The following is a 13,266-nucleotide window of genomic DNA, read 5'->3' on the forward strand; positions in this document are numbered from 1 at the left end:
GCAGCCCATACAATCTCCTTCAGCTTTAGTGTGTTAAAACTGTCATATTCAAATGATGGTTCTCCTCATACTGCATGTAAATTCCAATGAAGCACCAAACCCCTCATTCGGAGACAAATGGTGAGTCTCTGTCTCTGTAAGTGACAACCTAATTGAAATCTTTTTGTGTTTACCAACCTTTTAATGCTTTAGGGAGACAGATATCCTACCGTAAAACAGTGCTTCCCTTCACAGGGATTTTTAAACACAAGACATTAAGAGAAAGATAATTTGCAAGGCTTCATCTACTTTTTCCCTAGCTGTTGAGGAGGAATTGATGCATTTTAACTATATCAACTATACTTGGGTAGCAAGTAGCAGACAGTGGCTCTGGCTATCTTAAAGTCAGAGAGGGAATTCCCTGGCGGTCCAGTGATGAGGATTCCGCCCTTTCACTTTCACTGGATCGATCCCCGGTCAGGGAACTGAGTTCCCACAAGCCAGGTGGTTGCAGCCAAATAAGTACAGTCACACAGAGAGTGCACTCAAAGGACATTACCAGGCGGCTCCCACAGTCAGCAGTGATGGAGGCCCGGGATTCTGAACAGTGCCAAGGCTTGACTGTCTTGTATCTGGTTGGCTGTCCCAGAGCACTGCTCCTGCCTTGTGCTGCGGGATACCTGCCTGTGGCTGTGTCACTGCTCCTCAGCTAAGTCTCACTCCGCTCACTCATTCTCCATCACGCACTCTCTCTGCTTCCACCCATACCTCTGGTGATCAGAGCCCGTCCTCCAGCGCAATGACCCAAATGTTCAGTCCTGACTGATCTGTACTGTTGCTTCTGCCAAAGACAGTCGCCGTAGTTTTCCACTAACTAGTCCACTAGTGATGGTAGTAGAGGGGATACCCAAGGGAATTACCTGGGTTTCATGGACATTCCTCCCTCCCCTCATGGTACAGCAGCAAATCTATCTCCCTTTGAGCTACAGATGGCATGTCTGTGTCCCCCCGACAAAAAAACCATAGGTTGAAATCCTAACCCCTAAGGTGATGGTAACAGCAAGTGGGGCCTTTGGGAGATGGTTAGATCATAAGGGTGGAGCCCTTATGAATGGGATTAGCGTCCTTAAGAGAGGACCCGGAAAGCTTACTCACCCCTTCCACCATGTGAAGACACTGAATTGGCCAGTGCCTTGATCCCGGACTTCCTAGTCTTTAGAACAGGGAGCAATGTCTGTGGTTTTCTGTTCCAGCAGCCTGAATGGACTAAGATGCCTTGCTAGGGGTGACGACATCCTCCGTCTACTACCACTGCTGCTGTGCATCCCGAGCAAGGAGCCATCAGAAGTGGCAGCGAAATGCATCCCTTCCCTCGTCTGTGCCCCCAACAAACTACCTTTACCTTACTTCAAGATCAAGTTGGATATGCTATTATGAGTTGTGCAAGACTGCATATGCAGAGATGCTTTCTGTATATAACAAGGAAAAGGTTGAATCCTATTCTTGCCCCTCTTGAAGTCCGTCAAGAGAAAGGGATATTAAAAAAAAAAAGAGAGCAGAAGAATTATCCTGAGGGGACATACGTGAGGATACATCACTATATGTGTTAGCATTTAGTCAGCAAAGCTTTGAGTTGTGTCAATAGGGGCAAAATTGAGTGCAGAGCTGAGCAATTACGTGAAGTCAGCCCACCTAAACTGTCAATCTGTGAACAATGATAATAACTACTTTTAACAGTACTATAATATAAAGTTATAATGAAATAATAATACTCTTATATAATAGCAATTATTATTATTACTGAAGTTTATCCACTTTTCCTCATCTGCAGTAATTGCTTTTCCTCCTGCTTCAAGTTATGTGGATAATTACTTCAAATTTCAGTTTTATTTTGCTATAGGGTAGACATAACTCGGGCCAGAAAAACCTCAAAACCCTGAATTTCCCTAATGATTGGGTCCTCAACTGTAAAAGTAATGCCCTAGATCCAGAAACATTTCTATGACTTTTATATATATATTTATATATATATATATATATATATATATATGTAATTATATGTATGTGTTTTAGTCATCAAGAAAAAAAGCAGCATAAATGAAATGTGTCCATGTTAACTGCCCATGTCTGTTTAGAATCATAATTCAATGCTCAGAGCCTCACGGCTCTTTCTTTGCAAGCTTCTCATAGGCACACACAATGCCCCATATTGGGAAACCAGAATGTAAGAGTTTTGAGGAGTTTTTTTTTTTTTTTTTTTTTTTTTTAATATACTGCTTGGTCCTTTCGCACATTAACTTCAAAACCAAATCTATTTTCTCTAATTGTCAGTGGAAGCAGTGGGTTACCATAGTTACAAAGTAAAGAGTGTTACTGAAAAGAAGAAAAGACTAATGAAATTTTAAATGACAGATTCAAAGATATTAGGAAATCACCCCGACAGGGAAATGGGCACTGATTCAAGCTGCCAGTCACAGTGATTACCGAGCAAACCTATCCGGATCTGGGTCAGAAAGTCTCTTCAGACGCTGCATACACCAGTGCTGCAGCGCTTTGAAGGGCAGGGAAATGGGCACTGATTCAAGCTGCCAGTCACAGTGATTACCGAGCAAACCTATCCGGATCTGGGTCAGAAAGTCTCTTCAGACGCTGCATACACCAGTGCTGCAGCGCTTTGAAGGGCTGGTCCCAATGACATGGGCGCCCTGTCGTTAGTGCCCGTTTCTGTTGCTATAGCTGCAGGAGGACGCACTGTAACCTCCACGCAGCATGGGCTGTGACGGGCCTCAGGTGAGGAGCTGGCCAAGCAACGTGGAAGGCGCTGATGCTACAGGTGAGGTGCCGTATCACGGTGCCACGTCGCCCAGGTGTGAGAAAGTTGCTTCCCTGCACACCCGTCTTTCCACCATCTTACAGGGTTTTTCAAGGCAAGTACCATCCACTCACATGGTCAAAGACATATGTAGAAGGTACGATACAGTTTTTAAAAGTCTAACACGAAGGTTTGTTTTTGCTCAGGGGAAGGAATCGATAAGTTATTGAAATAGCATACAAATAGATTATTCACATAAAATAACAGGTAAGAGGGAAATCTACTGAATAAACAGATGGAAGAACGGAGAATCCATCCACTTCAAGTAGCTTATGAGAACAACATATTAAGATTTAACTACATGTTTGCTAGAGTAGGAAAAACACAGACCCCCAAGAAACATCACTACTCTCCGAGTCCTGGCATGACTCGTAAGAAAACAAGCAGTAGTTGGTGTTTCTGTGCTAAAAGTTGTGTATTTTGGGCTTCTAAGAACCATAAAATTGACTTAAAGAATGGTTTCAAACGGTAAAAAGAGAAATGCAAAACAATTAAAGACGTGCAATTAAACTGGTTTGTGTCTCACTGCTTCATAGTAATTAAGAGTTCATGCGGGCTTCCCTGGTGGCACAGTGGTTGAGAATCTGCCTGCCAGTGCAGGGGACACGGGTTCGAGCCCTGGTCTGGGAGGATCCCACATGCCGCAGAGCAGCTGGGCCCGTGAGCCACCATTGCTGAGCCTGCGCGTCTGGAGCCTGTGCTCCGCAACAAGAGAGGCCAATAGTGAAAGGCCCGCGCACCGCGATGAAGAGTGGCCCCCGCTTGCCACAACTAGAGAAAGCCCTCGCATAGAAACGAAGTACCAACACAGCCAAAATAAATAAGTAAATAAATAATTAAAAAAAAAAAAACAAACAACTGGCACTGTATTTAAAAAAAAAAAAAAAAAAAGAGTTCATGCTTGGGAAAGCGCCATAAAAACGATTTAAGATTTAAGACGGGTGTTCGTGAGTCAGTGTAAACCTACACACGAGTCCTCAAGTGACGGGACAACTACTCAAAAAATGGAAGACCTGGGGTCAGTATAGCATGATTTAAAAATAATGAAGGAATGATGATTCTGGATTGAATTGTTATTTGCTAGGCTACTTGGTTGACTTGGCTCTTCATGTCTAGTAGTATTTTATCCATTTAAGTTCTTAGAGGACCTATGTCCGGTACACAGAGTAATGGCTGAACACTTGGTGAAGTATGGCCTTGAAGGAATCGGGAGAGAAAGACAGAGAAACCACGACAGAGAAGGAGCTGGGGAGATAAGGACAGAGAATATTAACAGGGAGGCGTCAGAAGAGCCTGACAGTCACATTAGCTGGCGAGCAGGTTTACGGAGGACAAGGACTAAGGAAGATGTACCTAATTGCAAACTCTGGGCTTCTGGTTACTCTCTGCTATTCACTTTCTACCTCCACACCAGGAACTACTGTACACACCTAGGAAAAGCAAGCCTTTGTTGCTGCACCCCTTGTTAAAGGCCTTTCATGATGCTGACTATTTCTCACATCCTTCCTGGCCCACCTGAGATGGAGTGGGGTGCAGCCTGAGAACATGCTTCCTTCCATTCTGGAACTACAGGACACTGGTGTCTCCTGGAAACACCCGTGCTTCACGTCTAAAGGGTGCTGCCACGTTATCCCTGCAGAGAATGTGTACACCACGACCCTCATTTTCAACATTCCATGGTTTCCCCAGAGAACCCCTTACATTTCCAACGGGCTTTCAAAGGATGTGATGGTTCTCTTAAAACGATTCCTTATCACCTGAGTGTAACCACCTTAATGACATTGCCAAATTCAACCAAAATGCCTCATTTCCTTGCACCAAGTAATGATTTAAATATTAAAAATTACAAATATTGCAAAAACTAATAACAAAACAGATAGAGAGTTATGATAGGCTTTTAAAAAAGGATTTAATTAGAAACCTCCATCAAGAACGGTCTGAAATGTGTTTTGCACTGTAAAGTTTTAAGCGTTGTATTCAAACCAACTTTCTTTAAGTAAAAACTTGATGGCGTCATCAAAGCCACGATGATATAGTGATTCCATTATCGTCTTGCTTGGTGGGAAAAGGGCTTGGTGAAGCCTCACCAAGTTTGCCATGGACAACTAGGACAGAAAGACAAATGGGAGCTGGAGGATATTACAGTACAGGTAAAGGGACATCATCTCTGTAACCTGAGCTTTCTTATCATAGATACTATTAGCAATTTAAAAAAAAATCAGGAGGAAGAAAATCAAATTTAAAAATTCAGCCCCACACATACACCGCATGAGGGTTTTTCAGCCTGGGCACCACCGACGTTTTGGGCCAGATGCTCCTCTGTGGTGGGCTCTGTCCTGGGCACTGTAGGGTGCTGAGCGGCACCCCTGGGCCCCACCCACTAGATTCTAGCACACATCCCAGACGTGATGGCCAAAACTGGCTCCAGACGCTGCCTGTGTCTCCTGCGCATAATACCACCTCCTGTTGAGAGGACTATTCGACTAGATTAAGGGAATCCACATTTTTATCTAAGTTATTCTGTTAGGTCCTAAGTTTTTCTCTGATGTTTTCACCTACTTAATTCCTGCCATCTTTTAAAACAACTCAATGATCTAATTTAAAAGTGCACTGAAATCCTGCCCAGTATACTGACCTGAAAAATAAGTGAAGAAACGGAAAATGTTTCACAAATAGACTGTTGATAGTAACAGTCATGTCCATATGCATGACACATGTAGATTATTTAAAATATTGATGCAGTTTGTACGTAAAACTGAGTCGCCAAAGTTTTGGAAGCATGTGGAAAGTTTTCGGAGATGAGGAGTCTTCACTTATCAGTGAACATCATTACTCACCAGTATGTCCTGCTTGGTGATGGTCACATAGAAATCCAGCTGCCCTTTGCCCCGCGGGGAGATGTCCATTCGCCCGCTAAACGGTGAGATGGTCACTGTCCGGCCTACGGGCAGGAGGGGCAGGCTGTTGGTAAAGCCTCCGTCTACCCACTTCTGTGGAAAGCACAGCCCTCATCAGCACCTGTCGACAACATCCCTCCCATGTGAAGAAGATGAGCGTGCGTTTCCCCAACAGGACTCTTTCCCTCTAGCAGTGCATGCCTTGGGAACGACCGTAACTTACGATTTATGAGGACCCGTCAGATTAGATTTGTTTCGGAAGCAAAGCAAGTCTTTGTATGCATGTCATTAACCCCTATAATAAGAGCCCTGAACGGAATCAGGAAGTCTCTCCAATTCTTTAAAAGCTTCAAGTAGATCATTTCACATAAGAAGTACCTAATTTTTTACTGATGACGGTGCTTGCCTAAGAAGCCATGTGTAGTTAGGCTGGGATTCATGATCTAATCAGAATGCAAAGCCAAGTTTACTCTGACACTGAGCAAACCGTCCCCAAAACAGGAGGTTGTGCTGCGTGGTTTGGTGGGATCTTAGTTCCCCGACTAGGGATGGAACCTGTGCCCCCCTGCAGTGGAAGCGTGGAGTCTTAACCACTGGACCGCCAGGGAAGTCCCAGGAGGTTCTACTTTTATCCTAAGAACTGGAAATCAGCATTTTCTGTAGCAAACTTAAAAATAAATAGAACCGCCAGAAACCCTTCCATTTCCAAAGCAGTTCCTGAGTATGTAAGGTCTTCAAGCCTTGAAGAATTGGGGAGGCGGGGTGCTGTGTTAAACAGGAACATTACTCAGAAGAGATTCTGTGCTTTCAGACCCAAGCCTGAAGGAAAGGCATGGACAGAGTAGGTCAGAGAAGCTTCTAGAGGCTTGTGCAGAATTGTACACTGGGAAAGGATTGAAGAAACACAAAGATAATACTCCTTACACTGTTTCAAGGCAAAAGAGTCTCCATCTGTCCTTGAGCCCACATGTTAACAGAATCAGCTCTAACAATAAATAAGCAAACATGCAACACTGAAGTTCAAATGCTCCCAGCTGTATCTGAATTGGAAAAATCCCGGAAGGTGATGTGAAAAAAAAGGGGGGGGGGCACTGGAAATTGTGGAGAATGCCGCACAGAAGAATCTTGCGTGCAGAAAGCAAGAAGGTGGGGCGAGGAGCAAGAAACCAGTTAGAATAAAGCATCCTGGGGCTTCCCTGGTGGCGCAGTGGTTAAGAATCCACCTGCCAATGCAGGGGACATGGGTTTGATCCCTAGTCCAGGAAGATCCCGCATGCCGCGGAGCAACTAAGCCCATGCGCCGCAACTACTGAGCTCACGTGCTGCAACTACTGAGCCCATGTGCCGCAACTACTGTGCCCATGTGCCACAACTACTGAAGCCCACGTGCTGCAACTACTGAAGCCTGCGAGCCACAACTACTGAGCCCGCGCGCCACAACGAAGAGTAGCCACCACAATGAGAAGCCTGCGCACCACAACAAAGAGTAGCCCCTGCTCCCCAGAACTAGAGAAAGCCCACACCCAGCAACAAAGATCCAACACAGCCAAAAATTTAAAAAATAAAAAAATAAAATAAAGCATCCTTAACTCAGTTAAAACTGTTCATTCCTCTTTTCTAACATGTCTTTTTTTTAAATGTCTTTCTTGTTTTGATTTCTAGAGCTGGTTACTAAATGATCAGTACTGCATTGTTTACAAAGGCCTCAGCTAGCCACCAACTCCCCCCAGAGGGAATAAAACTAAGTAAATAAAAGGTGAAAATGTTGAAAATTTCTGTTGAGGGAACTGCATTTTGGTGGAGGAGAAAACATAAATAGATTAGATTAAAATGAACCTGACCCAGATAATTCGCTTATTGTCATTATTTTTAAAAGAACAAAACACATAATTATGTTTATTATAGAGCACACATATATGTTTGTGTATAATATGTGTATGTGGAAATATGCATACATATATACACACGCGCACGACTATACAAACACAGTCTAAAAAAGGGAGGTTTGTAGTGAGAAGGCCCCCAGATATCTGGTTCTGTGCCTTATTGTCCTGGAGCTTTTTTTTTCTTCCCTGATTGCTCTGGGTGTAGATACCAATTTCTGGAATAGGATAATACCCAGAGAGAGAACAAAAAGACACCTTCCAAAATTACCTTTCTTATCCTCAGTAGGATATCTCACCAATGATGTAAAAATTCATATAGGTTTCATCAAGGGAAATTAAAGATATGTACCAAGGGTCATATAACTTAACTGAGAGCTCACCTGATTTATTCAACTTAAGGAAAATAAGGGCAATCTGGCTCATTAAATTGCAGTGTGTTCTAATCTACCATAGGGCTAATGACTGAGGTCTCAGGGAACTGAAAATCTTTTTATCCAAGTTTCGTTCGCTCTTGTTAGCTTATTCTCATTGGATAAATGACTAGGGAAAACATATAGCTTATCAAATGACTTGATTCAGTTTTCAGCGTTACTGACTCCTCTGTCACCGTAACCCCACCAGCTCAGATGTTCTAAATGCAGTGCATCTTACTCCTGGTTCATGCTCTCCTGAGCTGTATCACTCCCAACAACCACACACACACACACACACACTCGGGCACTCAGATTCTAGCAAAACTTCTGGAAACGAAGCCAACAGCAGCCAACATTCCTCCGTGCAAATATACTGCGTGTGCTACAGACGGTTTAAAATTCTGCACTTTATATACTCCTGGCCATGATTCTCTGACTGTTTGCAAACTATTCCTCCAGGTCAGTCCCCCATTCCCACCTCGTGGACGGCACTCCATAAGCTGGGAACTACTGCCATGAGTCCTAGGATTCCAAACGTTTCCTCATGGGTCTTCCCAGGGTGGTTTTGCCCTGTGTTGGTTAGTTTCAGTACCTAACACCATCATCCTCAAAGGAAGGGAAGGCCCAATATGTTAAAAAAAAAAAACAAATTCCCAGGCAAAATGTGTTTCAAAACTCAAACTTGCTTCTGTCCCCACGGTTGCTGTCACTTGTCCTAATACCCTTTATTCCCATCTCTGACCATATTCTAAACGTGCTCCATGGTAAGGTCCACTGCCTAAGCCCAGAGAGTTGTGAAGACACAACTTCTCAGTAGAGAAGAAAATCTCGTGCCCCGTGGTGGGGTAGGGGGTCTAGTGTGACTGTCCTCTGAGGGTGACAGCACTGGAAACCGCAGCTAATGCACTTATTCTAAAGGGTAACGGCACCTGTCACACCCAAGCCTGGCAGGGTATTCATCTGTCAGTATGTGTCAACCTCTGCCTTACACATGACATGTTACGGGTACATGCGAGGCTCACGAAGTCCAGCAACTCTTGTTACATAATTAAAGAGGAAACTTTAAAACCCGAGGTGGTCACTTCAGCTGAAAGGGCTTATTTGTTCATCTAGCAAGTTCTTCCGCAACACCCAGTGTGCGCCTGGATGTGCATTCCACACTGTGATATGCTCACGATAGAACCGCGATGTAGGGCTGAATTTGCTTTAAGTGCATTTTGCTCAAAAACCAAGTCAACAAAAAATACTTTTGTCAGAAAGACAAATACCATATGATATCACTTACATGTGGAACCTAAAATGTGACACAAATGAACTTATCTACAAAACAGAAACAGACTCACAGACATAGAGAACAGATTTGTGGTTGCCAGGGGGAAGGGCGGTGGGAGAGGAGGAATTGGGAGTTTGGGGATTAGCAGATGCAAACTAGTGTATATAGAATGGATAAACAACAAGGTCCTACTGCAGAGCACAGGGAACTCTATTCAGTATCCTGTGATAAAGAATAATGGAAAACAATATGAAAAAGAATGTATATATGTGTATAACTGAGTCACTTTGCTGTGCAGCAGAAATTAAACACAACATTGTAAATCAACTATCCTTCAATAAAATAAATTTTTAAAGTACTTTTTTTGGAAGACTGAATGAGACATTTATATCTATAATTATTATAAATACCATGGCACAGGGCCTAATGGTTTATTAAACAGCCTCTCATGTATCATTTAATTTGATCTTTCCTATGACCCTATTGGGTAGGAGGGTCATGCTAGTAGTATGTTCAGTTTCCTCATTTTACAGAAAAGGAAATTGATGCTGGCAGGGTTACTTGTTCTAGGTCAGGGGTTGGGCAACCACCTGCTTCGGGAAATGAAGTTTTATTGGCACCCAGCCATGACATTTCCCACTTCACAGAGCTTTCCCACAAAACAGCAAAGTTGAGGAGTTGTGCTGATACAGACAGTATGTCCCACAATGCAGAGAGTGGTTAGTATCTGATACTTTCAGAAAATATTTGCGTGAAGTAAGTCAGAAAAAGAAAGATAAGTACCATATGATACCGTTTATATGTGGAATCTAAAATCTGACACAAATGAACTTATCTATGAAACAGAAACAGACCCCCAGACACAGAGAACAGACTTGTGGTTGCCAAGGGGGAGCGGGGGAGGGAGAGGGATGGGCTGGGAGTTTGGGGTTAGCAGATGCAAACTATTATGTATAGGATGGATGAACAACAAGGTCCTACTGTACAGCACAGGGAACTATATCCAACCTCCTGGGATAAAACAGAATGGAAAAGAATATGAAAAAAGAATGTCTCTGTGTATAACTGAGTCACTTTGCTGTACAGAAAAGATTGGCACAAGACTGTAAATCAACTTTACTTCAATTAAAAAAAAAATGAAAAGAAAATATTTGCCAGCCCTGCTGGAAAGCACGCTGGCAAAAGGGGTGGAGCTGGTCCATTCACTCCACACTCACTGTTCTTCCTCACACACTGTAAGATACAGTGGAGGCGGGGAAGACCAGAACTGTTTCTGCAGGGCTGGGGGGAGGCGGACCAGGGGAAGTGAAGGAGGTTTGAAAAAAAAAATTTTAGTTACAAACATATATTGTTTGCTGTCATGATATAGAGAACAAACAGTCACGCCTACAGAAGGTTCTTGGGCATGACTCAAAACAGAGTGGGGAGAGGAGGGAAAGGGAGGAGGGGGGGAGAGGGGAGAGGGAGGAAGGGGGGGAGAGGGAGAGAGGAAGGGGAGGGGGAAGAGGGAGGGAGGGGGAGGGGAGAAGGGGGAAAGGGAGGAAGGGGGAGGGGAGAAGGGAAAGGGAGGAAGGGGGAGGGGTGAGAGGGTGGAAGCATGGAGGGGTGAGAGGGAGGAAGGGGGAGAAGGGAGAGGGAGGGAGGAAGGGGAGGGGGGAGAGGGAGGAAGGAGGAGGGGGAGAGGAAGAGAGGAAGGGGAGGGGGAAGAGGGAGAAAGGAGGGAGGGGTGAGGGAGGAAGTGGGGGAGAGAGGAAGGGGGAGGAGTGAAGTGGGAGAGGGAGGGGAGAGGGAGGGGTAAGAGGGTGGAAAAGGGGTAACGGAGGAGGGGGGAGAGGGAGGAAGGGGGAGGGGTGAGAGGGTGGAAGCACAGAGGGGTGAGAGGGAGGAAGGGGGAGGGGTGAGAGGGAGGAAGGGGGAGGGGGAGAGGGACAAAGGGGGAGGGGGAGAGGAGGAAGGGGGAGGGGAGAGGGAGGAAGGGGGAGAAGGGAGAGGGAGGGAGGAAGGGGAGGGGGGAGAGGGAGGGAGGAAGGGGAGGGGGGAGAGGGAGGGAGGAAGGGGAGGGGGGAGAGGGAGGAAGGAGTAGGGGGAGAGGAAGAGAGGAAGGGGAGGGGTGAGGGAGGAAGTGGGGGAGAGAGGAAGGGGGAGGAGTGAGGTGGGAGAGGGAGGAAAGAGGGAGGGGAGAGGGAGGAGAGGAGGAGGGGGGAGAGGGAGGAAGGGGGAGGGGGAAGAGGGAGGAAGGGGGAGGGGAAGAGGGAGGAAGGGGGAGAAGGGGGAGAGGGAGGAAGGGGGAGTAGGGAGAGAGGGGAGAGGGAGGAAGGGGAGGGGTGAGAGGGTGGGAGCGCAGAGGGGTGAGAAGGAGGAAGGGGGAGGGGGAAGAGGGACAAAGGGGGAGGGGGAGGGGGGAGGGGGGAGAAGGGGGAGAGGGAGGGAGGGGGAGAGGGAGGAAGGGGAAGTAGGGAGAAGGGAGAGGGAGGAAGGGGAGGGGGAAGAGGGAGGAAGGGGGGAGAGGGAGGAAGGGGGAGAAGGGAGAGGAAGGGAGGAAGGGGAGGGGGAAGTGGGGGGATGAGGGGGGAGAGGGAGGAAGGGGGAGAGGGAAGAGGGAGGAAGGGGGAGAGGAGAAGGGGGAGAGGGAGGAAGGGGGGAGAAGGGAGAGGGAGGGAGGAAGGGGGAGAGGGAGGGAGGAAGGGGAGGGGGAAGTGGGGGGTGAGGGAGGAAGGGGGAGGGGGAAGGGGGAGAGGGAAGAAGGGGGGAGGGGGAGAAGGGAGAGGGAGTGTGTTTGTGTCAAATAGATACCCACCCCCCCAGGACACAGATGAGAATCTACCATTTGGGATGAAGAAACACAGGAGGGGACAAGAGACATAGGAGATTTTTTAATGACAGGGTGACAGGTTAAAATAAATAAAATTTCAAAAATTAAAAACTGGTTGAGAAAACCTACAGTACTGACTTGTACTAAATAATGATTTTTGGTAAATTGCTGACTTAATTTTTGGATTTCTGAAGGTTGCTCAAAAATGGTGATTCTAGGGCTTCCCTGGTGGCGCAGTGGTTGAGAATCTGCCTGCCAATGCAGGGGACACGGGTTCGAGCCCTGGTCTGGGAAGATCCCACATGCCGCGGAGCAACTGGGCCCGTGAGCCACAACTACTGAGCCTGCGCGTCTGAAGCCTGTGCTCCGCAACAAGAGAGGCCGCGACAGTGAGAGGCCCGCGCACCGCGATGAAGAGTGGCCCCCACTTGCCACAACTAGAGAAAGCCCTCGCACAGAAACGAAGACCCAACACAGCCAAAAATAAATAAGTAAATAAATAAATTAATTAATTAAAAAAAAAAAAACCAAGTTGTTTAAAAAAAGAAAAAAATGGTGATTCTATATACCCAACTTTCAGGAAACTCTAGCAGTTGAAATTCTACAAGTGCTATTTATTAATAGAAGATGTTCCCTGGAAAACTAACCTATTTTTTCAAAAATCAAATAGACTTGCAGAATTTAAAAAGCCGATGAAAAATAAGAGCTTCTATTTCAGCACAGCTGTAAATTGACAACCAGGGTTCCATCAAGCCAAACCTAGCTGGTCGTCCACCCAGCCACCACCGTTTGCTATGACAGTGATTGAGCTACGTATCCTCGTGACAGGTCTAAATCATGAAGAAATAGAAGCCAAAGGACTGTAGTAATAATTGTATATAAATACATAGTAACAGAGTATTCTACAGTTCTCTTCCCCACAGATATGCCAATAATGAAAAGATTAATAATTCATAACCCATGCAAAAGGCTCAATGACTAGAATACAATGATAAATATTCTCTATACAATAGACTGTTAAAATATTACTTGAAATCTAACTCAGAGCAAAAAACAAACCTACAGCTCTTATTGTGATCTGCATGTATCAGTTCCAGAGATTAAAATATCAAAATAACAATAAAATAGTCACTT

At 45.5% G+C, this 13,266-nt stretch overlaps 1 protein-coding gene across 18 annotated transcripts in view; it reads right to left on the reverse strand.

The window, feature by feature from the left end:
- PNPLA4 (patatin like domain 4, phospholipase and triacylglycerol lipase) overlaps positions 1 to 13,266 on the reverse strand; it is a 110,305-nt gene that overhangs the window by 67,625 nt on the left and 29,414 nt on the right. For 10 of the 18 annotated variants that reach the window (XM_082448148.1, XM_082448140.1, XM_082448141.1 and 7 more), the window contains 2 exons: positions 5,689 to 5,841; positions 4,742 to 4,956 (listed from right to left, as the gene is read on the reverse strand). In XM_082448148.1, coding sequence (XP_082304274.1) covers positions 4,816 to 4,956; positions 5,689 to 5,841 — 294 coding nt within the window. In that variant the 3' untranslated portion in view covers positions 4,742 to 4,815. Of the gene's footprint in view, positions 1 to 4,741; positions 4,981 to 5,688; positions 5,842 to 13,266 lie in introns of those variants that run through there. The other 8 variants (XR_014259159.1, XM_082448149.1, XM_082448153.1 and 5 more) reach the window with 2 other exon arrangements.

This window comes from Balaenoptera physalus (genome assembly GCF_965194825.1).
Source record: "Balaenoptera physalus genome assembly, chromosome: Y".
In the NCBI taxonomy this organism is placed as follows: Eukaryota; Metazoa; Chordata; class Mammalia; order Artiodactyla; family Balaenopteridae; genus Balaenoptera; species Balaenoptera physalus.